Source organism: Sitophilus oryzae, unplaced genomic scaffold (genome assembly GCF_002938485.1).
Source record: "Sitophilus oryzae breed Bouriz unplaced genomic scaffold, Soryzae_2.0 scaffold_817_pilon_pilon, whole genome shotgun sequence".
In the NCBI taxonomy this organism is placed as follows: domain Eukaryota; kingdom Metazoa; phylum Arthropoda; class Insecta; order Coleoptera; family Curculionidae; genus Sitophilus; species Sitophilus oryzae.
In genome coordinates this window covers 286,796-302,984 of record NW_022147436.1, presented here as the reverse complement: position 1 = coordinate 302,984, position 16,189 = coordinate 286,796, and the positions used below count along the sequence as shown (strand labels likewise).

General features: G+C 35.7%; 2 protein-coding genes across 4 annotated transcripts in view; both read left to right on the top strand.

Moving 5' to 3' along the window:
• The first annotated feature begins 4,210 nt into the window (after positions 1 to 4,210).
• Positions 4,211 to 16,189, top strand: part of LOC115889648 (nucleolar protein dao-5-like) — a 260,773-nt gene continuing 248,794 nt past the window's right edge. The window contains exon 1 of the mRNA XM_030909703.1: positions 4,211 to 4,336. The gene's annotated coding sequence lies outside the window, so the exon portion shown is untranslated. The remainder of the gene's footprint in view (positions 4,337 to 16,189) is intronic.
• LOC115889647 overlaps positions 4,449 to 16,189 on the top strand; it is a 127,532-nt gene continuing 115,791 nt past the window's right edge. For 2 of the 3 annotated variants that reach the window (XM_030909701.1, XM_030909695.1), the window contains exon 1: positions 4,449 to 4,648. In XM_030909701.1, the coding sequence (XP_030765561.1) occupies positions 4,613 to 4,648 (36 nt within the window). In that variant the 5' untranslated portion in view covers positions 4,449 to 4,612. Of the gene's footprint in view, positions 4,649 to 8,054; positions 8,322 to 16,189 lie in introns of those variants that run through there. The other variant, XM_030909699.1, reaches the window with a different exon arrangement.

The window sequence follows — 16,189 nt, the reverse complement described above, 5'->3', positions numbered from 1 at the left end:
AAAAAAAAATATTATTAAAGATACCCTATATTAAATTAAAAAAAAAAAAAACATTAAAGATAACGTACGTAACGTTAAGTAACGATACAGTCCTGGTTTTAATAAACATTAATAACGATAACAGAACTAACGATATTAAAGAAAACGTCTGTAATACTCAAGTATACAAACAGAAAAAAAACTTAAAGAATACGCTAATACTTTGTATTGCCTCCCTTGGCTGTTATAACTGCCTGTATATGTCCGTTTATACTGTCATTGAGCCTGCATAATAGGGTCGGCATTTCTGATCTTGGGTGCCGGTTTTCGTGTGTACGAAGAGTCCGGTCAACACGCTTAGTAAAATAAGATGTACTGAATAAAGACATAAGGCAAGTATTCTCTCAAGCACATGGAATCCAGCGTCAGATTAAAGCTTGATTCTCATGCGTCCGTTATCCGTTGATACAGGTGGATGACACTTCTTATGGGAGAACTGGCAATGGTTGAAAACTTGACCACAAGCGATTTTCTAGGAATCTTCATTACCGATAAATTATTGACAAGAGTGACAGATAAAACCTTGACGTTCTTTCAGTATTCCAGTTCATCTCTTTTTCTTTCTAAAGTGTGCGTTGAAAGAAGACAAAAACAATTTTTGGTGACCCATAATTTGTTATTCGAACACCACTTTTCTCCTTGTCGGGTCGTTCACGTTGACTTGTCGCCATTTTATTTCTTTTGTTTACACGCTGCATTTTGCTTTGCAAATTTAATACATAAATTATTTAGACAAATATAGGTTTTTAATAAAACTCCTCGGACTAACGTGTAGGTAAGTGTTGATAATTTTTTTTTCATCTTAACATGCTCATTGTCGTTCTCCTGATTTTAGGTGACAGAAAAGGATCATCAAATCAAATTGAATTTTATATTTTCCTTCCTATTTATCCTTCCTAAATATCAACGAGATGAGCCATCGGAAGAAAGGGACCATAGTACAAACCAGAAAGGTGATCTTTTTCTTTCCACTTCGGATATTGAAATTATTATATACTGTAGTCGTGTTCGGCATTATGCTCTGAGAAATATAGATAAACAAAGAACAACAGATATAAAGCATCCCAGAGGAAAAGAGAGGCAATACCTGTATGTACTCTCTCTGATATTTGTGAAAAGTTACAGCAAAGTATTGTTGTAAATGTCATCTTTTGATCGACCTGAAAACTTCGAGCAAAAATATGACACTTTCAACAATACCCTGACAGATATCAGAGACGATACAGGTTTTTCCTCTCTTTTCCCCTGGAATACTTTTAATTTATTATTCTTTGTTTATCTAGATTTCTCAGAGCACTATGAACGAACTCAGCTTGTATGTTTGAAATAATCGTCCAGTTGGCTTAAAAATGATGATCGAAGACATTTCCCATATATTTTACTTTCGACATTTTTTTCAGTTTTGTTATAATTAATTTTGTCTCTTGATCTACTTGTAACATTATTCTTTTAATTTTATTAATTTATTGTGGTGAAATTAATTTCTGTTGTATATTTGATATTGATATTAAACATATTTTTAAAAAATGGTGTATTTTTTGTGTTTTTGTGTATGTCATAATTAAAAATAAATGAAGAAATAATTTTTTTTATTTTTTTAAACTTCCCGCCATGCGTGACAATTTAGTCCGTAGTTCCTACAAGCGAAATTGGGGGCGCTAGTAGCAGTAGACTTGTCAATAGTGTCAAATTTAAACGTCAATTTCACTTTCCAATATTTAGCAAGGCGCTCGCATTTCTTCTTGTGTATGTGTTTTGTGGTTGATACGATGGTCCGATATTAATTTTATTGGTTGACTTTAAAGACTTCAATTGGTTAGAAACGGTTAACCAATCGAAGTCTTTAAATTCAACCAATAAAATTAATATCGTATCATCGTATCATCGGACAACGGATGCATGAAAATCAAGCTTAAGTGATTATGTAATAAATACTTCGTATTTTTGCTCTCTCCGACTTACTAGATTGCCATAGCTATTCGCTCCTATACATGTAAACGCCGACCCAAGGTTTCGCTTGCCACCAGGGAATATCATATTGTGTTATGTTTTCCCATTCTTTTATAAGGACTAAGCAAAGATCATTTAATGAAGCTGGTACCGCCTCATCGCCTCTAACCCTTCTGCCAAGCATTTCTCAAACGTTGAACATGAGCAGTTCATAGCAGCATATAGTTCAAAATAATCACCAAAGCCGCCTTGTCATATTGAAAAATAACTTCAAAAGGATACTTATGACGATTGAAAAAATTGCAAATTTTTGGTGGCAAGTTCATTTCGCTCTTAAAAATTAGCCAAGGCATGCGTTGACAGGTTCCAAAACAAAAACAAAATGACACTGATTGATGATTGGTTCTAACATAAAAATAATGTTTTATAAAAATTTGTTTACGAAATTATTGCACAGGGTTTTTTAAATTTAACGTAAAAAACAACAATTCGATAACCCCTTTATCTTCTTCTTCCTGTGCCTTGTGCTTAGCCGCACGTTGGCGATTGTCTGTACTCTTCATACAATGTGTAGACTGCCGTTTTCGGCTCTTCGAAATATGGTGGCTGCGTCTCTGATGTTACACCAATCCCGTATGTTTCTTAGCCAGGAATGTTGTTTTCTTCCTGGGCCTCGCCGTCCCTCTATTTTTCCTTGTAGAATCAGCTTAGGAATGTAATATTTGTCTCCTCTAAGGATATGGCCGAGGTATGAGACTTTCCTTTCTTTAACTATGTTAAGCATTTCTCATTCCTAGCCTGCATTTCTTAAAACTTCTTCGTTGGTGGCATGTGCGGTCCATGGCACACATAAGAGTCTTCGGAGAGTCCACATTTCGAAAGCCTCGATGCGGTTTAGGGTTCTAGCCTTGAGAGACCAGGTTTCTGCGCCGTATAGTAAGATTGGCCATATGTAGCATTTTACTACCCGTAATCTAAGTGTTAGCGGGAGACTGCGTGCTAATAGGAAGTTTTTAAGTTTAAAAAATGTTGACTTTGCATAATTCGTTCTAAGTTTAACTTCCTCATCGCAGTCCCATCGTTCATTGATCATGGCACCCAGATATTTGAATCGTGGAACTCGCTCTATAATAGTTCCATCCACGGTCAATGCGGTGTTGATTGTAGGCTGGCGTCCTATTACCATAAGTTTGGTCTTGGCAGCGTTGGTTTTAAGACCGAAACGATTTCCCATGTCCCCTATCTTATTTATTATTTTCTGGAGATCCTCTAAAGTTGGTGCTAGTATTGCCAACTGTATAATAAAAACCCCTGTATAATAAAACCCAATTCTAAAGTTTATAAAAAACGGATGTTCAGATTCAAAGTTGATATATTTATATTATACAGTTTGCCAAAAAAATCACAAAAATTTGGCTAAAAATATAAAAAATATAACACTTTTTAAGTTGACGATAAATTTTTCCGTTACTAAATTGTTATTTTGATAAGTCGCAAACGCTATATTTAATTTTTTAATTACCTGAAATGTATTTATAACAGACAGGTTGACATTGAGATGCCACTGATTTCAAAATATTAAGATAAAAATTTAGTATTTTTATCTCAATTTATCTCCGAACTTGGTACTTTGATAAAATCCTTATTATACTGCACTCCTGAGTAGATAAAAACACAGACTTTAAGATAATATATATTATCTATAATAATAACGTAATAATTATCGCAGAATTTATTTATTTATTTTGTATTACATAAGTTAAGAAACATTTTAACAATTAAAGTTTAGGCTAATATATTAAGTTTCTATGCCAAAGTATAATATAAAAATATAATAGAGATAATGAAATCTTGGTTTTGATAATTTTAACAATGATCAAAAAATTATTAGGTATTTTTAATATTTTAATCCTAATTTTGTTCTACGGCTATGTGATCCCCTACATTAAATTATTTCAGATGTTTTCTCTTCGACGTTGCCAGTGATCTTATTAACGTCCAAGTTTATTTTAAGAACTAGACTTGTTTTAAAAATCTAGATTTGTTCTTCATAACTGACCTAACATAAAACTGCATTTAAAATAAATTGTCGAGCAGACTTTTAACATCCGTGTTAATTTTAACTTCAAACTATTCGAAATTCCAGTATCAAATTTACTTTTGGAATTTGGCAACAAAGCCGAGGGACATGCCGTCCGAAATGTCAATTGTCAAAGTCAGTAGATCGTTTTTTATTTTTAGGCTAACGTGAATTTCTAGCGTCTTTTTAATATTAAGCGGTTTGGATTTTTCGAAATAACTTACTAAAATAGTGTTTATACGGTTTTTTGGATTACATTTTATTAGGGTAAGTCTCTTTGATCTCCTTGTTTTTCTCTTTTCGGCCTGGTTGTGAATCACAATCAAGACCTGTTGTATTGTTTTTTGTTCGATTTCAACTGATTTTTTTTGCTAAACTGAAATAATTTACATCTTTATCACTAACTTTGTGTAGATTTGAACGGTATAATGGTTTTCGTGTTAACCTTTCTCAGTTTTGTGTTGCGTGTGAGTAATTTTGTGACTTAACGGTGTTGTTGTGTTGAGTAACTAACTGACTTGGAGCCAAATATTGTGACTGTGAATGCTTGAGAATACAGCAGCAGGACTTCAAAATTTGGTGAGTAAATTTACGTTTCCTTTTGATTGAAACACTGTAAAACCAGTGTCATTAATTTGTGTATTTATCTATTAAAATGTAGATCATATTGTGTTAATATCAAGACACTGATTTTATGGTAAGCTGTTTTATTCTTAATTTAAGCAACAAAAATAGAAATAATGTTTTAAAAGAGATATATTACCTACATAGTACGTTTAAATCAAGATTATTTTATGATAGTGTCATTATTGTTGCAAAATGTAAATCAAAATGGTAAACGTGCTGTACCTGTAACATATTAAACATGCTTCTTTATATTTCATGATAGCAGATTAACGTTTGAATTTTTAAACATGGAGAGTTCTAAATGATAAGTACCGGATATTTTAAATATTTTTATGACAATATTTATTTTTAGTACCCAAGGGTATTTTTTTAATTCTATTTGGTTTGTGAATTAATATTATTATTGATTTTTATATAGTAAATATATACAGAACATTGACGTTTTAAAATATTTTTTGTGGATATGTGTTACTTATTGTAAAGTGTGTTTGGAGTTTACAGAGATGTTTGTTTATTTCAAAAAATATTATCGAAATCCTAGCGCATTCGCCATATTAGAAGAAAACATATTTCTGCATATTCCTGTGTAGGGTAAATTTTATAGAAATAAAAAAAAACATATTTTTTGCTTCTTATTAAGGGCTTATTGAACAAACTATGTGTTGCTCTATTTTCAATGAATTTGAATCAAAATATTATTATAGCAATACATACTTAGAACAAGAAAATTTAAACAAATTATTAGTCTCAAAAGAAAATACTAAATTACTATATTTTTTGAATTACATATTGAGGTTTAATTTTATATAATTTAATATAAAATTTTAGTTATTGTCTCTAAACTTTTTTTTTCAAATCATATTTAATTTCATGATAAAATGGCGAAGGTATGAATTTTATAATTTTATAGTTCAAAACGAAAGATATTAAAACACGGTTCAAAACAAATCTATGATGGATCTTGTATTACATTTTGAAAATGTAATATTTATTGTTAAAACTATTTACAAAAGAAGCAACATTACTATACAGGGTGGTCCGAACTGTATTCCGGAAACTTCGGCAGCATATTCTGTAGATAAAAATAAGCAAAAGAGTTTGTATAAATGCATGTCCTAAAATTCTTAGTTTCGGAGATACAGGGTGTAGATGGTTGTTTTTTATTACGATTATTTCCAAATAATTTATGAAGTAACGTCAATATTTGGATGAAAATCGGTGTCTGGGAGTTTTTTAACATGAGAAATTTGATTTTGATGTCAATATGATTCCTACTTGTAGAGGGCGCCACCTACATATTTTTTAACTGGTTTGAAGGGTAATAACTTTTCGACAGTACCTGTATAAAACTACTGAGTAAAAAATATTCATTTGCGATGTTTTTTACGTAAAATAGTTCTCTTTTTAAAAATCATTTTTTCTGCGAAAAAAATATGATTAATTTAAAAAAAATTAAAATTTCCCAAATTTATTATTTTAGTCAAATAACTAGGTATGTATTCCAGGGTTCAGAAAACTACATGTCACTCTTAAAAACTACATAAACTACATTACATGTAGTTAATTGATGTAGAGGGTGTAGTTTATGTAACTTTCAAATATTACAGGTTTGGGGCAGGTTTGAGGTGAGGTAAAAGATAGAGGTGAGGTAAAAGATAACTAAAAGCTTTACAAAACACATATAAATATATTTGAGAAAACAGAAGAAATAGAGTTTTAAATATAATATTCCCAACTTATTATTTAGACCCCTCATAAAACGGAAAATTATTAAACTGATGACCATATTATAAATCAGGTTGAAAAATACCGTATGATCGAAAAATAAACGGCGTTCAGTTGGCTTGGAAATGATGATCGATGGCATTCCCCGTATAATTTTGAATATAAAATGACAGCGATCTTCATAGCCATCGCTGACGCCGTTTTTTTTCGATTATATTCTTCGTATTTCTTTCTACAAAGTCTTGACAAGTCTGTGTTAACCATTATATTCTGTTTTTTTTATGAATGTGTAATTCTTTACTTAAATAAAAAGCTATATGCATTACATAATTCTATCAAAATTAACCTATAGGAAATTTTTTTTTCGTAATATCAATACGTAGTTTATTAAAGTAGTTTTTATGTTATTAATTAAAGTAGTTTTTATGTTATGTTAAGTTAATGAACGGGAAAAAGGTAGTTTTTGAAGAAAAACTACACGTAGTTAATCAGGTAAATCACTCTTAATTAACTACTTTCGAACCCTGATCTATTCAAATTCAACGTGTTTATTTTTTTGTCAATAATGACATGTATTGACTATTTTCATTGTAAATATCCTGAGAACGGTTGCTCGTAGTGATTTTTACCAAGAGACATTTTTTATGTAAAAAATTACGGAAATGTATATTTCTTCACTCATTAGTTTTACACAGGTACGTACGAAAAGTTATTACTTTTCAAAACAATTAAATCACATGTAGGTGGCGCCCCCTACAAATAGGAGTTGTATTGACGTCAAAATCAAATTTTTATCATGTCAAAAAACTCCCAGACACCAATTTTCATCCAATTATTGACGTTACTTCAGAAATTATTTGGAAATAATCAAGGAAAAAATCCAAATAAAAATGAAACTCCTACACCCTGTATCTCCAAAATTAAGCATTTTAGGACATACATTTATACGAACTTTTTACTTATTTTTATCTGCAGAATATGCTGCTGAAGCTTCCAGAATACAGTTCGAACCACCCTATATAGGGTGATTCACAGCTATGGAACGTAAAGACGTTTATGGAGAACCGGTGATAGTTTTTTTTTGAAAATCTGGATAGTTTCTGAAATACAGTTTGGATCACTCTGTATATATTTGAAGTCAGAAGAATCAGACGGCATCAATACCACATGAAACATGTACCGTATGATCCAAAAAAAAAAAACGGCGTAAGCGATAGCTGTCAAATGAAGATCGCTGTCATTTTATATATTATGTAAAATTATATGGGGAATTTTGTCATCGATGTTCATTTCTAAGCCAACTGGACGCCGTTTTTTTTCGATTATATGGTATATTTTGCGTGTTTAGACATTCATAGACACTAACTAAAACAACTGACTTGGTTTTACAGCTGAGATTTTACAGCTTATGGTGTGGAAGTAATACGTTGGGAGACTTGACAGTTTTTTTCCTTTTTATGTTTTTGGCATCTGTATTACATGAAACATGTATATTTTCGTGTTTAGAAATTCACATAAACTCCCGAATCCAAAACTCTTTATAATTGAGGATATTTCCGGCCCGTTGGCCTCATCTCATCCAGAGCTGGTTCGGGATACGGCGCTCAGTTGAATCGGACGCATCCAGACGAGACATTCGCGTTACTCCACGATCTTTTCACGGCGTTTTTGCCTTGGTTCAGTTCGCGACTCTCGTCTAGCAGTTCGAAAGTTTATTTTTCATTGTTTTTAGTACTATTTCGCGGATCATTTCCGAGTATTTGTGCTATTTTTAACCGGGAACGTTGGACGTGTACGGTTAATAGGTGGTGCGAAATGATCTGGACGAATTTGGCGTTTCGGTTTCTGTGATTTTCGATTTTTTGGATATTGCTCTGAGTTCCACGACTCACTTTGTTATGTAAGTACTTTTGTTATGATTAAATATTGGAGAGATCTATACAGCGATAACCAAAAAGTTTGTAACAAATGGCAAAACATATTCAGTTAGTACGGAGCGATCAAAAATGATTGAAATAGTTTTCAATACCGATTTTAAAATTAGTGATTGGTACTGATTCTAAAACAAATTATCGATCGAAACATTTTAACAAATTATAAATTATGTCAATTTATTGACCGAGGAGTGCTGAACTAACTTCGATATTATTTGGATGAAAATTGGTGTCTGGGAGTTTTTTAACATGAGAAATTTGATTTTGATGTCAATATGACTTCTACTTTTAGAGGACGCCACCTGTATTTTTTTAACTGGTTTGAAGAGTAATAAGTTTTTGTCCGTGCCTGTATAAAACTACTGAGTAAAAAAATAAACATTTCCGCCGTTTTTTACGTAAAAAAGGTCTCTTGGTAGAAGCGATACATGTCATTATTGACATATTTAATTCATTAGTATGAGATTAATGTCATATTTTTGCTGTTTTAAAATAAATGTTAAAGAAACACAAAGTTTATTTAGTTCAATGCTACGGAAAGGGTGATAATAATTATCGGAAAATGTGATGACTTTAAAAACAGCAAAAAATATGACGTTATTCAAAATTAATAATAACCATCTAATATGAAAGAATGAGATCGAAATTATATTGCTATGGAACACCTTTTGATTTTTAGGACCATATTTAAAGAAATTCAACCATATTTTCATATATTTTTTAATTTTCTCTAAAACGGTATGCAAATTTGGAAAAATATAAAGGGATTAACCATTTTAGAAGAAGCAAACTTTTTTTTTGAAAAATGCATTTTTCTCAAGATATCAATAATAAAGAAGTTTTTGCTCTTGTGAAGAAAATCCTTTGGATATGCTGTATTAAAATAAAATTATAATTTTTTCTTAACTTGCTGATCCTCTTATATTTATTTTTATTTCACTTTCTGGCGGTTTAGGTAAAACCATACATCTCCTACACAAAGTTTTTTACGATGTTTTTTCCTACCGCCAATAGGTAAGCCTGCAGGTATTGCACTACGAGCCCTAACAACTATATGTTGGGACAAGGTCTTTTTTTGCAATAAAAATAGTAATTTGTTAAAACGACTCAATTTATTTTGTTTATTATTCTAAATTTAAACATTACAATATGATCTAGACAATTTTACTATATTTTTATAACTTTGCAAACAAATCACTTTAGATAATAGCTTATTTTGCCAAAATCAAGCCAAATTTGCTGACAACTATATATTGGGACAGCACAACAAGAAATTTGTTTAATACGGAGTTACATCACCTTTCGCCTTAACAACTGTCTGAACTCTTAATGGCATTGTATTGACCAAAGATTGGCACATTTGAGGAAAAAAATTTCCCGAATTTCCTGCAGTTTTGTCCGCAAATCAAAAATTGTTCGTTGAGGGTGGTTTCTTAAATATTGCTTCATTTTATGCCACACAGTTTCTATAACATTGAGGTCTGGACTACTTGCAGGATGGGATAGAGCTTTTATATTATTATTACCGAACCAATTTTTAGTTGATTTTGCTGAATGGCACGATGCTCCATCTTGTTGGAAAATATAGTCTTCGTTTGGAAACAATTCTTGAGCACTAGGCAAAAGTGAGGTCTCAAGTATATGTTGATATAACAGCCATCTAGCCATCTATAAAATTTAATTTGTCCAAACCTCTTGCTGACATGCAACCCCAAACCATAATCCCCTTAGGAAATTTAACAACCCTCTTTAAGCAATCTTTATGAAAGGCTTCTGCTTTATTTCGTATTATTCGTTTTCGATGATCTCCAACGCAAACATCAAATTTAGACTCATCGCTAAATATGACCTTATTCCAATCATTTTGTGTCCACGATAATTTAGATTTTGCCCAATTGTAGCGATTTTTCTTTGGCCTAAATAAGCATTTGTATCAATAATCTTCAGGTAATTGATTATCTACACAAAATAAAATTTACCTTGTAAAACCCCCAGACCACATTTATGGATATATGTCCGGCAACATTCTCTTGATATATTTAAACCTTCTTCTCGCAGACTTGCGCAAATTTTTACTAAATTTCGTAAATCTCTCTGAGATACAACTTTTGGCCTTCCCGAACTTTTACCTCTAACGTCTACATTGGCAGATTGCCGTATTTTTTTTATTATATTAAAGACCGTGGTTTTTGGAATACTTAAATCATCAGAAATTTTTCGAATTGTTTTTCCCGTTTTGACGAATGATAATTTCTCGTAGTTTTTGATTTGTAGCTTTTCCACGGACCATTACTTTGAATTAAATTAACAAAATTGAAAATTAAAAAAATTAAAATTACTTAGAGTAAATCTCACTACACAAAGTATCGAGTCACTTACAAGCTGTCAATGCTGAAGTAAAAAGTTTGCGATATTTGTGACGTTTATAGCAAAGCCGCCTATGATGATATTAATTATTTAAAAATACTTGTCCCAACATTTAGTTGTCAGCAAATTTGTCCTTTTATGAACAAAATCCGCTACTGTAAATATGGATTGATTTACAAATTCATAAAAATATTGTCATGTTGTTTAGGATATATGGCTATGTTTATATTTAAAAAATTAGAGATATATTTTTCAGTTATTTTGAAAAACCAGGGCAATAATTCCAAAATATGACCTTGTCCCAACATATTGTTACGGATTCCGTGGGTCCACTAATTTAAACTCACGATAAAATACTTAACGAATTTATTTTCTCACTTTATACACAATTACTAACTTATAACACACAACAAACTAACTATTTATAAGATTCCTTCACCAAATTGTCCGATTTTCAATTTCCACGCGGTATATTCAAATTTCAAAAACTGTCTCAGTTGTCGATGGCTCCGGCTTATATACTCTATTGACTGCTTCTCGAATTTTCCCCAATTCTCGGAAAGCGTACTTCTTCATACCAGACAATTCCATTGTCTGATTCCCTTACTTCTCGACTTGACTAAAAAGATGGCGCCTGAAAAAGTCTTTTTAATTTCTGGCGGATACGTTGCGGTTGTGCAGGCAACCAGTAATACATTTTTAATTTCTGGCGGATACGCCATTTTTTCTTGACATTGCCCCCTTCTCAAATTTGATCGTCCCGATCAAGGTTTCCTGTCTGATATCTCTTCAATCGATCCAGATGAACTACTTTCATCTTACTTCTAGGGCTGCGTTGAATCCGGTACACAACATCATTTATCCTCTTGATGACTGTATAAGGACCTTCCCATGCTGGAGTTAACTTTGGGGACCTCCCTTTCTTGCGCTGTGGGTTATATAACCATACCATATCGTCCTGTTGAAATCCCGTAGAATTGGCTCTGAGGTCGTAACGAGCTTTCATCCGGTCACTGGCTAGCGTAATCTTACTTCTTACGGCCTTATGAATTTCCATTAACCTTTCCTTCAGTTCATCCGCGTAGTCCTCTACATTTGTGGTGCCGTCGTCTGGTGATCCGAACACCAAGTCACAAGGCAACCGTAATTCTCGACCAAATAAAATCTTCGATGGTGAAAGTCCGGTGGTGTTGTGAACTGCACTTCTATACGCCATTAGGAACAGCGGTATGTGTTGATCCCAATCTCTTTGATGTTCGGCCACCATTTTCGAGAGGTGTTCTTCAATGGTCTTATTGAATCTTTCGACCATCCCATCAGACTGCGGATGTAAAGCTGTTGTCCTAGTCTTGTGAATACCAAGCAGATCACACATCTTCTGGAACAGTCTTGACTCGAAGTTCCTTCCTTGGTCAGTGTGAAGCTCTAAGGGAATTCCAAATCTACTGAAGACATTATTGACCAATACTTCAGCTACAGTCGATGCTTCTTGGTTTGGAATGGCAAAAACTTCTGGCCATTTACTGAAATAATCCATCGCTACTAAAACGTACTTGTTGCCCTTGTGCGTTTCAGGGAATGGGCCTGCAATGTCAACAGCGATTCTTTCGAATGGCAGTCCAACGTTATATTGTTTCATTTTTCCCCTAGAGCGAGTGCTTGGTCCTTGGCTGGCTGCACAAGTTTTACATTGTCGACACCATTTCTTGACATCTTCGCAATAATCCACCCAGTAAAAACGATCTCTCAGCTTGCTCAAGGTCTTGTTTACCCCAAGATGGGCTCCAGTTTTACCACCGTGAATTTCTTCCAATACCTGGGTAACTTTCTTCCTTGGTACCAGTAACTGAGTTGTTACTGTCCTGCCATCCGCACTTTCCCACATGCGCTTTAACAATCCATTCTCAATAACCAGTGAATTCCACTGAGCCCAGAGAGCTTTGAAAACTAGCCCTCTGTCCGCAATATCCTGCCACGGTGGTCTCTCGCCGTTACCTTCCTTGAGCCCTAGTATTGCTCCGATGTCTGGATCTTCCATTTGGTCTTTCCTCAACTGTGCCGTCGTCCACTGTTCATCAGCTCCAAGCTTAAAACTCCTTATCATGACAGTGCCTTCACGTTGTTCCGTTTTACAGCAGTGCTTACAATCGGTTTGACAGGGTCTTCTGGATAAACCGTCTGCGTTACCATGCATCTTCCCAGCACGATGTTGGATGGTAAAGTGATACTGCTGGAGCTTCTCGAGCCATCGTGCTATTTGGCCTTCAGGTTGTTTCATCTCCATAAGCCATTTGAGAGCCGCATGATCTGTCCTAATTAAAAATTCTTGGCCATACAGGTATTTATGAAATGATCAACTGCCTTTACAATTGCTAGCAGCTCCTTCCGGGTAACGCAGTAATTCCTTTCTGGTTTGGATAGAACTCGACTGTAATATTCTATCACTCGTTCTTCGCCATCTTGCACTTGTGATAGCACTGCACCGATGCCGATGTTGCTGGCGTCGGTATCCAGGATATACCTTCCTTGTTGTTGTGGGTAGGCTAAAATAGGACTTGAACATAAAGCCGCTTTAAGTCTTTCAAAGGCTACATCACAATCGGTGTTCCATTCGTAGCCGACTTCATCACCTGTAAGTTTATGTAAAGGTGCAGCTATGTTGGCAAATCCCTTGACAAATCTTCTGTAATATGTGCATAAACCCAGAAAACTTCTAAGTTCATGTTTGTCGCGAGGTTTAGGCCAATCCTTGATTGCAGCGATTTTCTTCTGGTCGGTGTAAATTCCGTCTGCTGAGACTACATGACCCAAGAATTCCACTTGTCGCTGGAATAAACTACACTTCTTCGGGTTCAAGTACAGGTGAGCATTCCGTATGCGGCCGAAGACATCTTCTAAATTTCGCAAATGCTCCTCAAAAGTTCTTCCCATAACCAATACATCGTCGAGGTAAACCAAGCACGTTTTCCAAGTTAATCCTCTTAACACCACCTCCATGAGACGTTCGAAAGTGGCTGGAGCATTGCATAATCCAAACGGCATGACCTTGAATTGGTATAGTCCGTTTCCTGTAGAAAAAGCCGTCTTTTCTTTGTCTTCCTCGTCCAGACCAACTTGCCAGTATCCACTCTTTAAGTCGAGAGTGGAGAACCAGCACGAACCTGCCAGTGTGGTTAACGTGTCGTCTATACGTGGCAGTGGGTAGCTGTCCTTCTTAGTGACGTCATTGAGCTTCCGATAGTCCACGCAGAATCGTGTACTACCATCTTTCTTCGTCACCAAAACAACAGGAGATGACCATGGACTCGATGATTCTTCGATAACTCCATCTTCTAGCATCTTATCTACCATTGTCTCCATTTCTTGTTGTTTGGAAAGGGGCACCCTTCTAGGACGTTGTCGAATCGGCTGAGCATGACCAGTATTAATCCGGTGCTTCACAAAATCCGTTTTCCACTGTTGTTCTTCTCAAAAATACTACCATGCTTTAGCAGGAACTGCTTGGCCTTCTGTTTCCTCCTCAGGTGTTAGGTGATCCCATGGCTGTTCTAGATGTTTTAGTGTTTCTTGGGATGCCTTTTGTGTAACAGCTGACGACACTTCATCACATCGGGTGACACTTCTTACAGGTTCGCAGATGGCTATCTTGTGACCTTTTGGATCTTGACACAATTCAGGAAAACATTCGCAATTCTGATCGGTATATTCTTGTCGGTGTTCACCAATGATTTTCCTACTAAGTACCTATCTTGTTTCTTGTCGCTACTTTGTACCAGTCCAACACAGCACCCAGCGATTTTCTCCACTTTACCGAATACGATCTTCTCGGTATTACCAGGTATCACCACAGTTTCCGCTGATCTTACATCCATTCTGCCTGGTCCCTCGTCTGGAGATAACATGAACTCTTCATTTCCAATATTTAAGATATTTCTCTGGTGATCGAACGAAAATCCATGTTGACGAATCACATCCATGCCCAAGATGAAGTCATCTTCAATATCTGCCACTAAAACGCTATGCTGGAACTTCAAATTTCCTAACTTCAGTTCGACGATAGCCTCTCCCCGTACAACGGCCATTTCCCCCGTAACTGTACGTAAACACACTCTTCTTCTCAGAGGCACCAGCTTCAATCCTTGCACTGAGTTAGCCCGCACCAACGAAACCATAGCGCCAGTGTCCACTGTCATTCGGATTCTCTTTCCATTGACTTTCCCGTCGATCACCAAACTGTCAGCGGTTCTTCCTAGACTTCTAATGGAAAAAATCCTGGGGGCTCTGTTCTCCCCAGTCAATACTCGCCCCTTAGTATTGACTGATTTTTAGTTTTCCTGGTGCCTACGTTCTCTGGATGGTGAACGGGATCGCATTTGAACGCGGCAATCCGTTTAATGTGGCCATTCCTGCCACATCTAAAGCACCTTATGTCCTGGAATCTTCTCTGGTTCTCTGTCTGGGTGTTGTTGACTCCCTTGTTTATTAGTAGCTCACATAGTTTGTCGACTTTCTTACACATCTCCTCCAAACCTCTGTGAGTGCTTTCGGGCTGTTCCTCGACCGTTACCGATCTTATCTTCGGCCTAGGGATGGCGCTAAAGGCAGCTTCGATTTCCAGCGCCCTGACCAGTGCTTCGCTGCTGGTGGAAAATCGGGATATTTGCAGCGCCCTCTGTAATTCGTTGTCCCTCAGTCCGCTGATAAAGCACTGAGCAGCGAGTTCCTCCCTAAATCCTTCCGGTGCTTCTGGATATGCCAGGTGTACCAGCCGACGTAAGTCTGCTTCAAATTCCTGCAGACTCTCTCCGGACCTCTGCAGGCGTGTCTTGATCTGTGCCTGGTAAAGTTGGCGTCGATGTTGGTCGCCATATCTTCTGTCCAGTGCAGCGACCAAAGTTTGATATTCCTGCTGTTGGGCTGCAGGAATAGTTTGCAGGAGTTCCAGGGCAGGGCCACGCAGCGCGATGACAAGTGCCGCTGCTTTCTCCTGGTCAGTCCATCCATTGGCAGCAGCCGCTGCTTCAAACTGGCGGTGGTACATCGTCCAGGTGGTTTGTCCATCGTAGGTCGGGGCCTTGAGGTTCGCAGTTCCATGAACGCCAGGTGTCTTACTTGTACCTTGGTCTTGTGTAGGTCCATCTCTAATTTTTCCATTTTCTGCTGAAGGCGTTCCTCCAGATCTTCTACGGCTTCTTGAAGGTGGATTTCTTGCCTTCTTTCTAGTTCTTCAAAGTTCTTCTTAAGACGGTTTTGATCTTCTTGTCTTTCTTTCTGGCGGTGCGTCTCTATATCTTCTAAAATTTCCCTCCATTCATTCTTCTGACGGATTTCTAAATTGCCTAAAATTTTCTCAAGCCGGTCCTGTTCTTCTTGTTTATCTTGTTGTCGTTGAATTTTCAAATCTTCGAAAATGTTCTCAAGCCGGTCCTGTTCTTGTTGACGTCGTAGTTTTTCCTCTTCCTTTTCT